The 20,508-nt window shown below is 44.2% G+C and overlaps 1 protein-coding gene across 13 annotated transcripts in view; it reads left to right on the top strand.

The window, feature by feature from the left end:
• Positions 1 to 16,382, top strand: part of ZFHX3 (zinc finger homeobox 3) — a 1,434,500-nt gene extending 1,418,118 nt beyond the window's left edge. For all 13 annotated transcript variants that reach the window (XM_068259585.1, XM_068259586.1, XM_068259596.1 and 10 more), the window contains 3 exons: positions 76 to 181; positions 1,062 to 6,518; positions 13,280 to 16,382. In XM_068259585.1, the coding sequence (XP_068115686.1) occupies positions 76 to 181; positions 1,062 to 6,518; positions 13,280 to 14,823 (7,107 nt within the window). In that variant the 3' untranslated portion in view covers positions 14,824 to 16,382. The remainder of the gene's footprint in view (positions 1 to 75; positions 182 to 1,061; positions 6,519 to 13,279) is intronic.
• Positions 16,383 to 20,508: the final 4,126 nt, after the last annotated feature.

The following is a 20,508-nucleotide window of genomic DNA, read 5'->3' as shown; positions in this document are numbered from 1 at the left end:
CGATCTGTGGGGTGAGGCATGGATGGTGGCTGAATCTTTTCTCAATCTCTTCTTCTTCTTGTTCCTCATCTGCAGGTAACTTCTCCGGAGACCCTGATGCCGAGCAGCATGTTCCTGCCTGTCAACTCACCGGAACGAGAGAAGTCTGCTCCAGCTCCCGAACCTGCAGAGAAGACCTCAGGTAGGTTACAGGTCCTCTTTACATGGTCATATCTATTTTGTGGTGAAATAATATCCAGCCTTTGCTTCTTAGACATCACTTGGCTGAAATAAGGAATGTCACTTGCCTCCCGTAGCGCTCAATCAGGACTACCCCCCCCCCCACACACACACACACACACACACACACACACACACACACACACACACACACACACACACACACACACACACCCTCATTGTCCCTTATTAAGCTAGAAATGTGAAAGTGAGAGAATATTCCTTCGACGCATCAAATTGAGACTTTTGGGGACTTAAAGTGGAACTAAATTCAAAACTTCCTCTCTGCTCTAAAATATTACCCACAGCATGATACATTTTATGGGGGGGGGGGGGGGGGAGTGTTTATTACAATTAATAGAAATCCTAAAAGAAAACCTGAGGTTTTAATTTGGTTTCATTTTGCAGGGAGCACTGAAAGGGTTAAGCCTCAGTGTTTACTGTATGAGGAGAGCTGCCTAGGTTGAGCTTCTGCAGTCTATTCACAGCTGCTAAGACCTAATTAGACAAGTTGATCTGCCTAAACAAAACACTTAACACAGAGCAGTGAATTTCTTCAGCAACTATAAGTGGAATAAAGACTTTTCATTGTGTGCTCTGCAAGAGTTCGGGTCTGCTTTAAGAGTAATTTACCCAGCTTTCCACACTTTTTTGTTGACCTTGATATGTGGCTTCAATGACCAGTATGAAATTAAGAACTCAACAGTCTGTCAAAATTAGAAGTAGTTTGAAGAGATAGGAGTTGAAGACGTATTATGCAGATTTCTCTATTTTCTGTAAAAGCCAAAACCCACGAAAATGCTCTGTCCTAATAGTTTTTTTTTCTTTTGCTTCTTCAATAGAGTCCACAGAAGCAACATCAAAGTGTCCGTCAGTCCCTGAGGCTACAGAGCCGAGCACAGAGCAGAAAGCACCCCCAAGTGACCACAATTCTACAAGAGAAGACTCTGGGTTTTTGTGCTGGAAGAAAGGTTGTAATCAAGTGTTCAAGACCTCCGCCTCTCTGCAAACGCATTTCAACGAGATTCACAACAAGCGGCCTCAATTGCCAGTCTCAGACCGCCATGTCTACAAGTACCGATGCAACCAGTGCAGCCTGGCCTTCAAAACCATCGAGAAACTTCAGCTGCATTCGCAGTATCACGTGATCCGTGCTGCCACCATGTGCTGTCTTTGCCAGAGGAGTTTCCGGACGTTCCAAGCCCTTAAGAAGCACCTGGAGACCAGTCACCTGGAGCTGAGCGAGTCTGACATCCAGCAGCTGTACAGTGGCCTTCTGGTCAATGGAGACCTTACAAACTTGGGGGACACAGCAATGTCTGACGACCAAAGCATGCTGGTGGATGATGACAAAGAAGATGAGAGTGACTTGGAAGACAAGCAAAGTCCCACAGGAAGTGATTCAGGCTCAGTGCAAGAAGACTCTGGTTCTGAACCCAAGCGAGCGCTTCCTTTTCGTAAGGGCCCAAATTTTACCCTGGAAAAGTTTTTGGATCCCTCCCGACCCTACAAGTGTACAGTATGCAAAGAGTCATTCACACAAAAGAACATACTACTGGTGCATTATAATTCTGTGTCCCATCTGCATAAACTGAAGAGAGCCTTGCAAGAATCAACGAGTGGGCAACCTGAGCCCACCAGCAGTCCAGATAATAAACCATTCAAATGCAACACTTGCAGTGTTGCCTACAGTCAGAGCTCCACGTTGGAAATCCACATGAGATCTGTTTTACATCAAACCAAGGCCCGTGCAGCAAAGCTGGAAGCTGCAAGTGGTAGCACCAATGCAGTTAGTGCCAGTAGTACTTGCCCATCTACAACCTCCACAACAACCTCTAATCCTATCAGTTGTAACGTCACCACCACTTCTGCCAGCACAACCACAGCAACAGCTACGGTGAGCTCCAGTCTTGTGAACCAAATGGCCATTGAACCTGTTGCTAATGCTGGCACAAGCAACGTCATCAATGCTGGTGCAGCCGGCCCCACAGAGCATAAAGAAGTTAACCGTAAGAAATTAGCAGACATGATAGCTTCCCGACAACAGCAGCAGCACCAACAACAGCAGCAGCAGCAACAGCAGCAGGCGCAAACGTTAGCCCAGGCCCAGGCACAAGTCCAAGCCCAGTTGCAGCAGGAGTTTCAGCAGCAAGCAGCCATCCTCCAGTCTCAGTTGCTCAACCCTACTTTGCTTCCTCACTTTCCTATGACTACAGAGACACTACTACAGCTCCAGCAACAACAGCATCTCCTTTTCCCATTCTATATTCCAAGTACTGACTTTCAGCTGCACCCAGAGGTCAGTTTGCCGTTGACCAGTGGAACGTTTACTTTAACTGGCAGCAGTTCTGGGTTACTAGAAGACCTAAAAGGCCCACTTCAGCTTTCCCAGCAGACATACCCTCATCACCAACATCTTCTGCAGCAGCCACAAAGTCAGATCTGTATGTCAGAACCGCATTCCACTCTCCTCCAACTACCAGAACAAAAAACTAAACCCATGAAGGACAACTTCAAAGAACTAAAGAAAGAAAAGGACATTCCTGAAAGACCTGAGGAGGCCACTCCAGTAAATGAGCCATTGTCCGATGCTGTAAAGTGTAAAGAAAGGAAAGAACCTACGACTAGTTCCAGCTCTGACAGCAGTCTTCTTCCACCTCGCATTGCGTCCGATGCTCGAGGTAACGCCACTAAGGCTTTGCTTGAGAACTTTGGCTTCGAACTTGTGATTCAGTACAATGAAAACAAGCAAAAAGTTCAGAAGAAGATGGTGAAGAGTGAACAGCCTGACACCTTGGAGAAGCTGGAATGTAACTCGTGTGGAAAGCTGTTCTCCAATATCCTTATCTTAAAGAGCCACCAGGAACATGTCCATCAACACTACTTGCCATTTAAACAACTTGAGCAGTTTGCAAAACAATACAGAGACCAGTACGATAAATTGTATCCATTGAGACCCCAAACGCCAGAGGCACCTCCGCCACCACCTCCACCACCCCCGCCTCCTCCACCACCTCCTCCAGCCACCCCTCAGCCAGCCATAACACCAACTGTTCCTACTACTGCTCCACCAATCACCCCACCTAGCATTTCACCTGCACAATCATCAGTATCACTGGCTCAGCTTTCCATGCCAATGGAGTTGCCCATTTTCCCACCCCTCATGATGCAACCCATGTCATTGCAAACAATGCAAGCACAGCTGCCCCCTCAGCTGGCATCAGTGGATTCTCTCTCTGCAGACTTAGCTCAACTGTATCAGCATCAACTAAACCCCAGTCTGCTACAACAGCAGAACAAACGGCCACGCACCAGGATCACCGATGATCAACTAAGAGTGCTACGGCAGTATTTTGACATCAATAATTCCCCAAGTGAGGAACAGATCAAAGAAATGGCAGATAAATCTGGATTGCCCCAGAAAGTCATAAAGCACTGGTTTAGGAACACCCTTTTTAAGGAACGTCAAAGAAATAAAGATTCTCCTTATAACTTTAATAACCCTCCCATTACTAGCTTGGAAGATTTGAGAATGGATTCCAGACCTCCATCACCTGAGCCAAAACATGAATATTGGGGAAGCAAGAGGTCTTCCAGAACACGATTTACAGATTACCAGCTCAGAGTTCTTCAAGACTTTTTTGATGCCAATGCTTATCCGAAGGATGATGAGTTTGAACAGCTTTCCAACCTTCTAAACCTCTCTACACGTGTTATTGTGGTCTGGTTCCAGAATGCTCGTCAGAAAGCAAGAAAGAACTATGAAAACCAAGGAGATGGCAAGGAAGGGGAGCGGCGTGAACTGTCAAATGACCGGTACATTCGTACAAGCAACTTAAACTATCAGTGCAAAAAGTGCAGCTTGGTCTTTCAGAGGATCTTTGACCTTATAAAGCACCAGAAAAAGCTGTGCTACAAAGATGAGGATGAAGACCTGCAAGACGATAGCCAAAATGAAGACTCTATGGATGCCACAGATATGCTGACACCTTCAAGTTCAACGTGTAGCACCCCCATGCCCTATCAGACATTTAGCGCAGCATCAACATCCACGAACGCCAATAACACTACTTTCCTGCAGCATATGGCAGACCTGGAAGAATCTGTGATTTGTAGCTCTAAATCAGAGGCAAGCAGTGATGAAAAACCAAAGCAAGAAGTTCCAAGGACACAGCAAAACCAAACACAAGAGCAGTCACTGCAGCCAAAACAAGAGCCACAGCAGCCTCAAACCACACAATCCCAACCTCTGCCGCAGGATCAACTGGATCAAAAAGCCACTGCCACACCACAGAAGCTTTCATCAATTTCATCTCCAACATCACAGCCACAATCGCAAGCTTCCCACTGTTCCATGATTCAGTCAAGTCCCAATGCAACTCAACTTTCCCACCATTCAATGAAGCCTCTTCATTCCTCAACTCCCCAGCAGTTAGCCAATTTGCCCACTCAGTTAATTCCCTATCAGTGTGATCAGTGCAAGCTGGCTTTTCCATCTTTTGAACATTGGCAGGAACACCAACAACTACACTTTCTGAGTGCTCAAAATCAGTTTATCCACCCCCAGTTTTTAGATAGACCAATGGATATGTCCTTCATGCTTTTTGACCCAAGTAATCCACTCCTCACAAGCCAGCTACTTTCTGGAGGACTTTCTCAAATACCAACTGGCTCCGCTATTTCTCCCTCCACACCATCCTCAGCAATGAACACCTTGAAACGGAAGCTAGAAGAAAAGGCTAGCACAAGCCCTGGGGAAAATGACAGTGGGACTGGTGGGGATGAACCCCAAAGGGACAAACGTCTGAGAACCACCATCACACCAGAACAGCTGGAGATATTGTACCAGAAATATCTGCTAGATTCCAACCCAACGCGGAAAATGCTAGATCATATTGCCCACGAAGTGGGCCTTAAGAAACGAGTGGTTCAAGTTTGGTTTCAAAACACACGTGCAAGGGAGAGAAAGGGTCAGTTTAGAGCGGTTGGTCCAGCCCAAGCTCATAGACGTTGCCCATTTTGTAGAGCTTTGTTTAAGGCAAAGACTGCTTTAGAAGCTCATATACGATCTCGCCACTGGCACGAGGCAAAGAGAGCTGGCTATAATATGAGTATATCTGCAATGCTTGTTGACTGTGATGGCACTTTGAAGGCTGACCTTTTCGACAACACTTCCTTTCACAACCTACCACAGAGTAGCAGTGATGGGCATCATTGCATTTCCCTCTCTCCGGTGAGCAAATCTATGGATCTCTCTCCTCGCACTTTGCTCAGTCCATCTTCTATTAAAGTCGAAGGGATGGAAGACTATGAAACTCCCTCAATGTCTTCTGTCAATCTGAGCTTTGAACAGGCGAAGTTGGACAATGATGACTGTTCCTCCGTGAATACTGCTATAACAGACACTACAACAGGAGATGAAGGAAATGCTGATAATGATAGTACCACGGGTACCCTAGCTGAAACCAAATCTGGATCATTAACCAGTGAAGGCTTGCCAAAGTCTGCCATGATGACAGTGTCTGAATATGAGGACCAGTTGTCTTCTGGTTTAGTCAGTCCTGCCCCAAGTTATTACAGTAGAGACTATGACAATGAAGCCATTGTTGATTATAGTGAAACTTCCAGCCTAGCAGACCCTTGCTCTCCTAGCCCAGGAACAAGTGGCTCAGCAGGAAAGTCAGGAGATAGTGGAGACCGCCCAGGCCTAAAGCGTTTTAGAACGCAAATGACAAACCTTCAGTTGAAACTCCTCAAATCTTGCTTTAATGATTACAGGACACCCACCATGCTGGAGTGTGAAGTTCTGGGCAATGACATTGGACTGCCAAAGAGAGTTGTCCAAGTCTGGTTTCAAAATGCCCGGGCAAAGGAAAAAAAGGCTAAACTCAACATGGCCAAGCACTTCGGAATTAACCAAACCAATTATGAGGGACCCAAAACAGAGTGCACTTTGTGTGGCGTTAAATACAGCGCACGTTTATCTGTGAGGGATCATATCTTCTCCCTGCAGCATATCTCCAAAGTTAAGGACACTATAGGAAGCCAGTTAGACAAGGAGAAGGAATACTTTGATCCGGCCACTGTTCGTCAGCTAATGGCTCAACAAGAGTTGGATCGTATTAAAAAAGCCAATGAGGTTTTAGGTCTGACGCCTCAACAGCAGGGTGTGTTTGACAACCCTTCCTTGCAGGCGCTCAACCTCCCAGCATCCTACTCCTCTCTCCAGGGCATCCCTCCAGTACTGCTGCCTGGTCTCAGCAGCCCGTCTTTGCCAGGATTCACTCCCGCTAACACAGGTGGGCACCTAATAATCGCTCTGGGGATTGCACGGGTGTTAGGCTAATGCAGACCTGATGGGATTCCAAATGTTGTTACATGGATTTGTGAATAGTGTGGGAATTCAGGGTATTTTTTTTAATGCCTCTGATTTAATCTCTAAACGTAGTATCTGCTCTACCATCAATAGGTCTTCTCAATGTCCAGTTAAGAGACCAGAAAAAAAGAAATAAAAAAATATCTATCTATCAGGGCTGGATTTACAGTAAGGCAATGTAGGCACGTGCCTACGGGCTCCTTATGTTATAAAGGGGGCTCACTCCCCTCCATGAATGCCTCCTTCCCTATGCAAAATACTCAGCGAGGCTTCCATATTTACTTCCTTTTAAGCAATACCAGTTGCCTGGCTATCCTGCCGATCTATTTGGCTGCAGAAGTGGCTGAATCATACCTGAAACAAGCATGCAGCTAATCTAGTCAGACTTCAGTCAGAAGACCTGATCTGCATGCTTGTTCAGGGTCTATGGCTAAAAATATTAACCTCCTTAGCGGTAATCCCAAGTCAGGCTCGGGACAGAAATCCGCAGCTCAGAGCAGTAATCCGAGCCTGAGTTAGTTATATGCAGGGGCGGCTGCAGGTCTCTGCGGTATGTTTTTTTGCCTGTTTTTAGGGTCTAAGGGCCTATTCACACCAGAAGCACTTTTCTGAGCGTTTTGCGATTGATTTGGGTTTTTAAAAACTTTCATTTGTATCGCAGTAAAAATCGCAGCGATTTTCACGTATGCGATCGCGAAATCGCCGTGATTTTTCCACAATTTTTACCTCAATTCTTATGAAAGTGAATGGGAGCAATTTTAAAATACGCTAATCAATCGCAAAACGCTCAGAAAAGTGCTTCTAGTGTGAATGGGCCCTAAAAGCTTGTAAAAAAAAGTCAACGTTTTTAGACCCTGAATCCGGAATTAATAACGCTAGGAAGGTTAAAGGCAGAGGATCAGGAAAGGCAGAGGATCAGCTGGACAGCCAGGCAATATGCATTGTTTAATAGGAAATAAATATGGCATCCTCCATATGCCTCTCACTTTAAGTTCCCTTAAAAAAAAAAAACTACAAACCTAGATCTAGTATAGGAAGCGCTGAGTAATGCCACGGCGTCAGATGTCTGATTGCTCATCGTGTTCTATTAGTCATAATAGTCTAGCATCGCCTATGAACACTACCCTATTTTAAATAATGACAGATTCCACCAAATTCCACCACACATTAAAATGAACCCGAGGTGAGAGGGATCTGGAGGCTGCCATATTATTTGCTTTTGAACAATACCAGTTGCCTTGCAGTCCTATTTATATTCAGAAATCATGTCAGAATAAAAACCCTGAAACAAGCATGTGGCTAATCACTTGAGTCGGAGCACCTGATCTGCATGCTTGTTGAGGGTGTTTAGCTAGAAGTATGAGATGCACAGCCAGACAGATCACGTTGTTTAAAAGGAAATAAACACAGAAGCCTCCATATCACTCTTACCTCAGGTTCCCTTTGAATATAGCGTCCCTAAGCTAAGAAGGAAAATTACACCAAGCTTTGGCTTTTTTTAGTAGGAGGGCTTTTTGGTCCCTTTTATCCCCCTATACGTTCCTAGTGGTTTGGGTCACACTGAGCTGCTTGGTTACTTTGTTGTACTGGTCCAAGCCCTATCCCATACAGCCCTATCAATCCCTGCCATGTACTGATGAGGACCAAAAGTGCGAAACAGGCTGTCTACATGTGGGGATATTGTGGCTGTGTAAAATTTAAAGCTATAGGCTTGCAATACACCAGCGGTTCTGGATGCTTGCTTGGCTTACCAAGGGCATAAAGAGATAATTTGCATATTCAGTAGTAGTGCATTGTGGGTAACCACAAATGTTCACTTATAGCTGAATTATTGCAGATTTCCTTCTGTTTTAATAAGGCAAATTACACCATGCTTTGCTTTTTTTTAGTAGGAGGGCTTTTTGGTCCCTTTTATCCCCCTATACATTCCTAGTAGTTTGGGTCACCCTGAGCTGCTTGGTTACTCTGTTAAGCTAGATCAGAAAGGGTATACACCGGATAAGATCCTGAAGAAGGTACTCGCTATATACTGAAAACGGACACGGTTAGGCCTGGTTCGCACTGGGATCACAAATCAGTTTTGCATTGTGAAATATTGGCAGTTTTTCAGAGATTGCGATTTGCCATTCTCATTCTAGAGAACTGGAGAGAAAGATTAAAAACAGTCGGCGATCAGCAAAATGCTGAAACGCTCCCCAAAAGCACCCCAGTGTGAACCAGAATAATATGGAGGCTGCCATATTTATTTCCTTTTAAGCAATACCAGTTGCCTGGCTGCTCTGCTGGTCCTCTGCCTCTAATACTTTCATCCATAGACCCTGAACAAGCATGCAGCAGGTTATAGGTTTCTGACAATATTGTCAGAACTGACCAGATTAGCTGCATGCTTGTTTCTGGTGTAATTCAGTTCACTACTGCAGCCAAATAGATCAGCAGGACAGCCAGGCAACTAGAATTGTTTAAAAGGAAATAAATATGGCAGCCTCCATATCATTCTCACCTCGGGTTCACTTTAAAGGACAACTGAAGTGAGAGTTATATGGAGGCTGCCGTTATTTCCTAGCCATACACCCTGAAAAGCATACAGCATGTCCGATCTGACATCATTATCTGCATGCTTGTTTCTGGTGTGATTCAGGCACTACTGCAGCCAAATAGACCAGCAGGGCTGCCAGACAACTGGTTTTGTTTAACAGAAAATATATATGGCCAACTCCATATTCTTCGCACTTCAGTTGTCCTTTTAAAGTTAGCAAAGAAATGGCATCATCCCGATTCAAATCTTTCTGCTCTTATGTCAGTGAATGCAGTTAATTTTCAACACCCCTTATACACACTTCCAGAAGGAATTTCCACAGGTTCTGCCACACAGAATAATGGTACCCCACTTCTCCCAGACAGACACCGGCCATTCTGTTCTCTATCAGGTGGCCGTCATCTTGTCTCTAAGCATCTCCAGTATTATTCACAATCCCAACTATAGATAATGGGGTAGCTTTAGCAAAGCCAAAGCTGGGAGTACACCATGAGATTTTTTGGCAGATAGATGGTTCCATAGATAATTTCCGACAGGTCCGATCTTATTTTTGATCGTTTTTCTGATCGATTTCGCATAGAAGTTAATGGAAATGGATTAGAAAAATGATCGGAAAATCGATTGTACAGCAAATTTGCTGAAAAATCTCATTGTGTATTCCCAGCATTTGGATGGTGTATGAGATGCAATTTTTTGAGATGTTTATATTATGCAAATTTCTCACTGCACAACTTTTTTCTGTTTTGCTTTAATGAACCTGCCCTGGAGTTTGAACAGTACTCAGACCAGCTTCTGCTCATAACATTTAGATAATTAAATGGGTATCAATTCAAAATGTTCATAATTAATGTCCAGCGTTGTGACACTGAAATTCTCCTTTTTACTGATCCATTAGGGCTGGAATCCACTAGAGTTTTTTTTGAGCGTTTAGGGATCGCTTTAAAGGAATACTGTAGAGGGGTCGGGGGAAAATGAGTTGAACTTACCCGGGGCTTCTAATGGTCCCCCGCAGACATCCTGTGCCCGTGCAGCCAATCACCGATGCTCCGGCCCCGCCTCTGGTTCACTGCTAGAATTTCAAACTTTAAAGTCTGAAAACCACTGCGCCTGCGTTGTTGTGTCCTCGCTCCCACTGACATCACCAGAAGTGTACTGTGCAGGCACAGACCATACTGGGACTGCGCAGTACACTCCTGGTGACATCAGTAGGAGCGAGGACACGGCAACCCAGGCGCAGTGGTTGTTAGACTTTAAAGTCTGAAATTGCAGAAGTGAACCAGAGGCGGGGCCGGAGCATCGGTGAGTGGCTGGGCGGGCACAGTATGCCTGCGGGGGACCATTAGAAGCCCCGGGTAAGTTCAACTCATTTTCCCCTGACCCCCCCTACAATATTCCTTTAAATCGCTAGCAATTTCCCTTAACACTCTGCCAATGTAAATGGATGGGACATATTCCACTGGAGCGATTGTAATTGGGCAAATTACAATCGCAGGATATGCAGCATTTTGAGAGCGTTTGCGCTCCAATGTAAAGTATTGATACACAGCGATTTGTGTGCGATTTTGAATGACTGCAAACTGTAACGAAAAAAAAAATAACTTGAAATGTCCAATCAGTATTAAAATGACTAATCACAATCTCTTGCAAAAAGCCTACACTTACCAAAATCGCTGGAAAATGCTCATAAAATTGCTTACGAATCGCTAATTCAAAACGCCAGCGATTGTCATTTGCGACTTGTAGTGGGTTCCAGGCCTTACTGACCAGAGACAGATGTCTGACAACGTTCAGATTTGAAGCAAACCTGACTCTAACGTAAACGTATGATGAATTGTATGTGTAGTACGGATAACGAATGAACATTAGTAGCAAAGATGAGTCTCATATAAGGTGGCCACTAATGATACAATTTGCTGAATGATCGTTTACGAACGATTCTTTGCATGAACAATTGGAAATGATTGTTTGGGACCACTAAGGGAAAAATATCTTTTAACCAATCAGATTAATGAAATGGATCCAATTTTCGGATCGATTTCATTCATCTGAATCGGTTTGGTTGGGAGAGTTTTGACCATTTGTGGTCCCAAATGATAATTTCCAATCGTTCATGAAAAGAGTTGTTAGTAAACAGTCAGCAATTTTTTTTACTTTTTTTTAACTTTTCACTTTACTGGACATCAGTTTGAGACTCTTTTTTTTTTTTTTTTCCTTTGCTACTAAAGTTCTATTTGTTAGCTGTACTACACATACAATTCATTATATCATAAGTTTATTTTCATTTCCGGTTTGCTTTAAGCATCTGAGAGAGTCCTCTTGAGTGTCTAAAATGATAAGTGTGTCATTGGCCATCGGCATGGTTGTGTTTAGATGGCTTCAGGGAACCAATTGCAAAGTTATGAATGTGTAGAAGTTTGTAGAGTATGCAGTTACCCATAACCTCCGGGGTTTCTTGGCTGGGCAGAAAAGAGATCTTGAAGCTCCTCTAATGAAAAAGGTCCCACATTTTATTGTCTAATTTTGCCTTCTAAACAGGAGTTTGCAAATATCACATCCTTATGTGCTGGAAGTAATACCCACAATGCATCACTACAAGACAGTTCGCAGTTGTACTTAGCATTTTGCTAGGCTCATTGAGGGCTGGAACCCACGAGCGCTTTTCAGAGCATTTAGGGAGCGCTTGAAAATGCTAGTGATTTCCAAAAACGCTAGCGATTTCCCAAAATCGCAAGCGCAGGACATGCAGCATTTTGTTAGCGCTTCCATGTAAAGTATATAATCACTCATCAATACTTGCACGGAGCGATTTTGGTAGCGTTTTAAAGTTAATGTACACTATAACAAAATTAAAAATAAATGAAAAGACCAATCGGACTTTAAAACGCTAATCGCTACACAACTGCTGGCAAATTGTTTACACTTTCTAAAATCGCTCCCTAAAACGCTCATGAAATCGCTTACAAACTGCTCATGAAATCGCTTACAAACTGCTCATGAAATCGCTTACAAACTGCTCATGAAATCGCTTACAAACTGCTCATGAAATCGCTTACAAACTGCTCATGAAATCGCTTACAAACTGCTCATACAAAATTCTTGCGATTGCGATTAGCGATAGCATTTAGTAGTGGGTTCCAGGCCTTAGGTTTCTTTATGCACATTACAAAATACCCTTCTGGTTCATGTTGTTGTTACTGCTCAGTAACATCACTCACTAAATCCCTTGGCATAGTTCTATCCAATCTACAGCTTGCACTGATGAAGGCCACAGCAGGCTGAAACCACTTCCTGCAAACTAAGTTAGAAGTATTAGAAGTATGGGTCTTAAGGAATGATCTGCGTATTTCATCCCCTCTCCTGAATGCATTACGCATTATGGTTGCTGGTTCTTGCCCACATGGCAATGTTAATTGCAATTTCCTTCTGTAGAAACTGTTGGTGGTCCCAAAACAAACAAAAAATCTGTACTTTCTAGAAATTGTACTAATGGCGCTTCCACTCCAAAAAAAAATTAAAAATCGCAGTGCAATGTGATCACAAGTTTCACTAATTTACGAGCGTGTATTTGGACACGATTATAGGTGCAATCGGTGCACAGGATTACGATCCCCCAATGAGAAAAACAAAAAACAAAGGCTGTGGGAAGTTTATTTGAATGGGAGATCACAAAGCAAATTGCATTTGCTATGTGATTTGCATGTGTTTCCATTCATTTAACCCAATAAAAAATGCAACAGTCGCCACGTTTGCGATTTGGTGTAAAATGATCACTGCTGGGTATAGGGCACAGTGATTACTATATTAATCATGGCGCCCTTGCGATCAGCAAAATGCATGCACTTTGAAAAATCGATTGAAGTGCATGCGGTGTGGAAAGGCGAGAACATAAAACTGTTACCAGTTCTCATGACCAAGGTCTGGATCACCCAGTTCAAGTTGCCCCATCGTTGCAGACATGCGAATAGGAGGACCATATTCCTCTATGAGCATAGTTCTAGAAGGCCAGTGGATATCTACTGTATATAATCTAGATTGCAGAAAGCTTAGATTCCATACGTTACACATGCTGTATTGTTGAGATGATAAATCTGCATCCTCTTCAATCTTTGTAATTCTTTTCTTCTTTCTGGTTCTTTTTTTTTTTTTAGCTTTAAGTTCCCCAAAATCCAATGTGATGGGAGTGTCTAACACCACCGTTCCTTCCCCCGGTCTCCCTACTTCTGGACAACCAAATAAGCAACCACCCAAATCGCTGAGCCCTACTGCTAATCCATCACAGACTCACCCATCACCCGCAACCCAATCCCAAGAGTTGCCGAAGGAAAAAGAGAGTGAGAAGGTGAAAGAGAAGGAAAGGGGGAAAGGCAAGGTAGATCCACCACCTGTGCTCAAAAAAGAGAAAGGGGAGACTGCAGCATCAACGTCCAGCTCAATGCCAGGCATGGAGTATGTGGTAGACTCCTCGCAGCTGCAGGCTTTGCAAGCAGCTTTGACATCGGATCCGTCTGCCCTTCTTACCAGCCAGTTCCTTCCTTACTTTGTCCCAGGCTTCTCTCCCTACTATGGTGCTCAGATTCCTGGGACCTTGCCAGGTGGTTACTTGCAGCCAATGTACGGGATGGAAAGCCTGTTCCCGTACAATCCTGCTATCTCCCAAGCTTTGATGGGCCTTTCTCAAGGTTCTCTACTTCAGCAGTATCAGCAGTACCAGCAGAGCCTACAGGAAGCCCTTCAGCAGCAGCAGCGGCAACTCCAAATGCAGCAAAAACAGCAACAGCAGCAGCAGCAACAACACCACCACCATCACCACCATCATCATCATAGACTGCAGCAGCAACAACCCAAAGCAAGCCAAACCCCAACTCCTTCCATTGTTACCCCTTCAGACAAAGACCCTGCCAAAGACTCCCCTAAGCTGGAAGAGAAGAATCCCATGGCCCTTGAGGTATCACACTCCAGCAAACCCTCAGAACTGCAAGAAGCGGAAATCCAAGGTACAGACTGTCTCTTGGATCCCTTAATTGTCCCAAAGGTGCAGTACAAGTTGGTCTGCCGGAAGTGTGAGCTGAGCTTCAGCAGCGAGGAGGCCGCTATCAGCCACGTGAAGTCCCTCTGCTTCTTTGGCCAATCTGTGGTGAACCTGCAAGAACTGGTGATGTGTGCCCCCACTGGCGACTGCAACGGCTCTTACCGCTGCCTAGGGTGTGAGGCCACGCTGTGTGGGGTCGACGCATTGCGTCAACACCTGGAGTCACCCTTGCACAAACACAGAACAATCAAAAGAACAGCAAGAAATGCCAAAGAGCACCCTAGTTTATTACCTCACTCTGCCTGCTTCCCCAATCCTGACACCGCATCTACCTCTCAGTCTGCTGCTGACTCCAAAGCCAGCCTGTCTCCCCCTTCCTCCTCTGCTTCTCCCCATGCCTCCACCAAATCCTGGTCTCACAGTACACCCAGAAAACCGCCTCCTCTCCCCACGCTCTCCTCATCCTCAACAGTTACCTCAAGTCCGTGCAGCACCTCAGGGGTTGCGACCTCTTTTCCAACGGACGGTTTCTCTGAGGAGTCTGATTCGGACCTCAGCCAAAAGTCGGACAGGGCGGGAAGTCCAGTGGGCGCTTCTGAGAACCCAGGCTGTCATGAGGACGGCTCTCGAACTGCTGTGGGAGTGGGTTCTTTACGATTGTAGACTTCGGAGATGGACGATGATGACAAATTAATAATAAATATGAATTTTAAATAATAAAAGATAAATAACAAAAACCAATTTCACAAACAAAAATACTGCAATTTCCAAAGCTTCTAACCAAAAAAAAAAGAAAAAAAAAAGGACCCCCCCTTCCTTTCCCCAGTATGAATTTCTCCATTCCTGCACCTGTCTAACTGCCCTGTTTCCCTTTTTACTGTCACACTGGGCCCCTTACACAGGGAACTGGGTCCAGCTCCATTTTTGTCCATCCCAACCCCCATCATCTATGGAGTTTGGTCCCCTGGCGGTGACGGCCCTTTCTCTGCTCACCCTGCGAAGGCTTTGTTAAGAAGAAACCAATGGAATTATTGTGTTATTCTCAGGTCAAATGTTCACAATGTGTTCTGACTCTGGTCTTGGAATTTTATATATACATATATATGGATAGGAGTATATATGTGTGTATATATGTATTTATTTTATTTTATTTTTTTCCTTTTTTTGGGGTTCAGTAACAGTTTTTTTTAAGTAATTGCTAACTTAACCTGTCACGGAAAAAAACAAAAATTGCAGGACTGAGTTTTAAATGATAAAAAAATAAAACAAAAACAAACAAAACCTGCTTCCCAAAGGACGAGACATTTAGGGGAGGCGTTTCATGCTTTATAACGTTCACATCTGGGAACCACGGCTCCAAAAATATATATATAGATATATATACTTTAATGAATTATGAACAGACTTTCTATATTTCTTGTAGATGAGGCCATTGAATCAAGACAGTTTTCAGAAACGGATGAGATCCTTTGTACTGTTTATGTTATTATTATTATTAATTTTTTATTTTATTTTTTGTGTCCGTATAACGTTTCTCATCATGCCCTTCTCTTATTTGGTCACAAGGTGACCATCCCGACACACTGTCATTCTCCGTGACTCTTAGCTCTTTAACCAAAAGATAACTCCCCACCCACTTTTATTTCCTGTAATGTTTTTAAGATGAATTAGCTCTTACCTGCAGTGATCTGTCACTGCTATGTAATTTTATTGACATATATATATATATATTTTTTAATTTCCCAGTGGGACACACAGCTCTTCATAGCCTGCGTTTAGCAGTGCTGTACATATTGTTGTTACAGGCACATGCCCCGCCCCCGAGGAGCTCACTCTCAACAAAAGCCGATGTTGGGATTTGGGGAAAGAGGGTTTGCTGGTAAAAAAGGTGTATTATTCCCTGTTGTTTGGTGTTTGTATTCTGCACACTTTCCCTGACCCCAGTGTTACCTGTTGACTCTGTTTCTTGTCAGTAGACAGAGGTCTGTTCTGTTTAAAAAGAGAAAAAAAAGTGGAGAAAAGTTAACCCTTTGTATGTGTATGTATACGTGGGTGTGTGTATATGTATGCACAGATACATTGCCACACACACAGGCGTGTGCACACACATTTCATTTCCTTCTTTCTTTCTTTTTTCTTTTTGAATGAAATCTGATGCTTTAAATAAAATCCAAAGAGAAGCCTCCCTTGTGTGTTGGCGCGGAAGGCTTTGTTTCATCTGACGTGTTGTGTATGTTGAAATGTTTTCTGGGGGGGGGGGGGCGCAAGTGGGCATCAATCAGATGCTGCAAACATTCAGAAATAGTCTGGGAGAAACATACTTTGTCTCATTTATCAAGGTATCTGCACTACACTGCACAGCTCTACAACAGCCAATCAGCCAACTGCCTCTGTCTACACTACACTGCACAGCTCTACAACGGCCAATCACATGCCGGCCTGCCTCTGTCTGCACTACACTGCACTGCTCTACAATGGCCAATCACATGCTGGCCTGCCTTTCTGTACTACACTGCACAGCTCTACAACGGCCAATCAGCCAACTGCCTCTGTCTGCACTACACTGCACAGCTCTACAACAGCCAATCAGCCAATTGCCTCTGACTACACTACACTGCACAGCTCTACAACGGCCAATCACATGCCGGCCTGCCTCTGTCTGCACTACACTGCACCGCTCTACAATGGCCAATCACATGCCGGCCTGCCTCTGTCTGCACTACACTGCACAACTCTACAATGGCCAATCACATGCTGGCCTGCCTTTGTCTGTACTACACTGCACAGCTCTACAATGGCCAATCACATGCTGGCCTGCCTCTGCACTACACTGCACAGCTTTATTACGGCCAATCACACCCCGACCTGCCTTTGTCTGTACTACACTGCACAGGGCTATTACGGCCAATCACACGCTGGTGTACCTTTGTCTGTGCTAACACTACACAGCTCTACAACGGCCAATTACATGCCGGCCTGCCTGCCTTTGTCTGAACTAACACTGCACAGCTCTACAACGTCCAATCATGTGCCGGCCTGCCTTTGTCTGCACTACACTGCACAGCTCTACAATGTCAAATCACACACCGGCCTGCCTTGCAAAGAAAGAAAAATGGCGGCTATATAAAAATGCTTGCTGCAAGTTGGTGCAAAAAGGTTTTCAAACATCATCAATTAACAAAAAGGTGGAGGGGTTGTGGAAGAATGTGTATAGTTGTTACTGTGCAAGGCTTATTTGAGGAACAGATTTAACCCCTCCCCTAGCCACACCCCTACCACAGGAAGTAGTGAATATGTCCAGCGGTGTCAGCAACAACTAAGGCCCGGTTCACACTGGATGTGAAAAGGATCAGTTTTTATTGGGTAGCAGTTTTTAATCTGTCAACCTCCGTTCCATTTTCGCACAGTCAATGCGATGCGTCCGTCGCTCCGGATTCATCGTAACCTTCCCAAAACGTGCGTTCCATTCGGTGGAATGTGCTGAACGGATCGGTCCTGATGGAGCAATATGAACAGAGCCTATTGATTAACATAGGAACGTTTATCTCCATTTGGATCCGGTCCATTGAAATGGACTGCTTTGAATGCCACTGTAAACCGGGCCTTAAACACTAATGAATGACTGTTCCGGATTAGCTGTTGTTACAGCCCCTTTTGTTGTGACTGAGAGGATTGTATCCAAATTGAATGCAGATTTGTAGGATTTGGAATCCGGCCAGTCAAACGCACTTCCTGCTGCATTTGATTGACCCAATTCCAAGCTGCATACAATTTGCATGCAAGCTTGACTTATCGACAATTAACTAGTAGGTGATGGTCAATAAGCTGCAAATAACTGAGTTGTTGCAAGATTATGAAAATGTCTGCAGCTTGGAAGCTGACCAGTGAAATGGGGTAGAATGTTATTGGACCATTTTCAAAGCTGCATATCCCAACCAGTAACCCCTGTGCTAATATAAAGGCTGGTCCCTCACAGGGTACTTATCTGTTAGCCGGGCGCATCCGGCCGGTGGTGCTAATTACTATTCCCCCTCCAGGCCGCCATGGATAGTAGGGAAAGATGTAACTCTGGTGGAGTTTTGTCGCCACCTGCCGGATGCGCCCGGCTAACGGATAAGTACCCCTCACAGTACAATCGATTGGACAAATCTTGCCGACAGCTTTGTAGGGTAAGCTCACACTATGACCCTTATTCAATTCACTTTTTTTTAGCTTTTAAACAATACCAGTTGCTGGGCAGCCCTGCTGAATCCTCTGCCTCTAATACTTTTAGCTATAGACCCTGAACAAGCATGCAGCATATCAGGTGTTTCTGACATTGTCAGATCTGGCAAGATTAGCTGCATGCTTGTTTTTGGTGTTATTCAGACACCACTGCAGCCAAACTGATCAGCAAGGCTGCCAGGCAACCGGTATTGTTTAAAAGGAAATGAATATGGCCACCTCCATATTCTTCTCACTTCAGTTGTCCTTTAAGTTTTCTCCTAGATGATATACTCACCCCTTTTCGATAAAATGATGATTAAGCCACCAGCAAGAAAATACTGTGAAAAATGTAAAGCACTTTTTCCACATTCTTTTTGGTAATTTCCAATTGAACCTAAACTGAGAAGGATATGGATTTTTCCTCTTACAATAAGTTGCCTGACTCTCCTGCTGATCCTGTGTCTCTAATACTTGTAGCCTCAGCCCCTGAACAAGCATGCAGAGCAGGTGCTCTGACTGAAGTGTGACTGGATTAGCTGCATGTGATTCAGCCACTACTGCAGCCAAAGAGCTCAGGCAACTGGTATTGTTTAAAAGGAAACCTCTATAGCCCTCTCATTTAAGATTCCCTTTAAGCAGAAGATGCATGTTCTATGTAACAGTGCTCTGCATGGTAAAGACATGCAACGAATGCTGCATACACACTTGAGATAAGTCTTTGGAGAAGGCAAGATCACAGATCAATTTTACCCCCTTCCATGTAGTATGAGAGCCATACTCTACACAGTCTATTCTATGGAGCTGCACTCCCCATCAGACAGAAATCTTTGCAAGATGCTGCACACACAGATGCTGTACACATTCAAAAGATCAGTATCTGCAAAAGATCTGTTCCTGCCAAAGATCCGTTCCTGCAAAATGCATTCATAGTCTATGAGATCTGCAGATCCTCATACACACCTTGTTTAACAAACATTCATCTACATATCTCGCAATCATCTGCAGATCTGAAAATCCATCCTGGTGGATCTGATCTGCAGATGATTGCCTGTTAAACAAGGTGTGTATGATGATCTGCAGATCTCATAGACTATGAATGCATTTTGCAGGAACAGATCTTTTGCAGATAATGATCTTTTGAATGTGTACAGCATCTTTGTGTGCAGCATCTTGCAAAGATTTTATCTGATGGGGAGTGCAGCTCCATAGAATAGACTTAGTAGAGTATGGCTCTCATACTACATGGAAGGGGGTAAAATTGGTCTGTGATCTTGCCTTAGCAGAATCGCATGAGTTTTCCAATGTGTTCTATGGGGAAAACTGATATGTGTGACCTTGGGGTTACCTGTGTGGGGTAAATGTAATGCCTACTACCACCCCTTCCACTACCTATGACTAGAGATGGTCAATGAGATGCGAATCATTCCGAGTTGATGTAAACTGTATACTAATTTTATGCAACGTTCAAATGGACCAATGAAATGCGTCAGTGGCTGCATTTGATCGGTGGGGTTTCAAGCTCCATAAGGCCTAGTTTACACTGCTGCATATTTCTGTTTTGTTTTTGTTTGTTTGTTTTGCAGCTAGTTATCAGCAAAGCACCGAGACAACCTATCTCAATGTAAATCTCCTCACTGCAGTATTGTGATTTGTATAGGTCGAGCTGCTTGCAGCATTTTTAGGCCTCCTTTCCATGGACTGCTGATAGGCAGTGAAATGCCTCTCAAACTCTCTCAACTGCTCACTGCTGCCTAGTAACTGCTTGTTGCTGCATGATAACTGCTCACTGCTGTCTGGAAACTGCTTGCTGAGCAGCAGCTCAACAGTTCGTGGAAAGGAGGCCTTAAAGTGATTGTGATATGTTTCTCGCTGCCTGAACTAAATCGCAAATAGTTATTGCCAAAATTGCAAACTCAATTGCTGGGCTATTGCATTCCGTAGGGTGAACATGCCCTAAATTTGCATAAGATTGTTATATATTCTTTCCGGTACTTTTCCGTTAGCCGGGCACATCCACTAGGTGGCGTTAATTACTATTCCCCCTCCAGACCGCCATGGATAGTAGGGAAAGAAGTAATTCTGGTGGAGTTTTATCGCCACCTAGTGGATGCGCCCGGTTAACGGAAAAGTACTTTATTTCCA

This window comes from Hyperolius riggenbachi, chromosome 11, assembly GCF_040937935.1.
Source record: "Hyperolius riggenbachi isolate aHypRig1 chromosome 11, aHypRig1.pri, whole genome shotgun sequence".
Lineage (NCBI taxonomy): Eukaryota > Metazoa > Chordata > Amphibia > Anura > Hyperoliidae > Hyperolius > Hyperolius riggenbachi.
The sequence above is the reverse complement of the archived record's forward strand: the minus strand, read 5'-3'. Positions and strand labels throughout refer to the sequence as shown.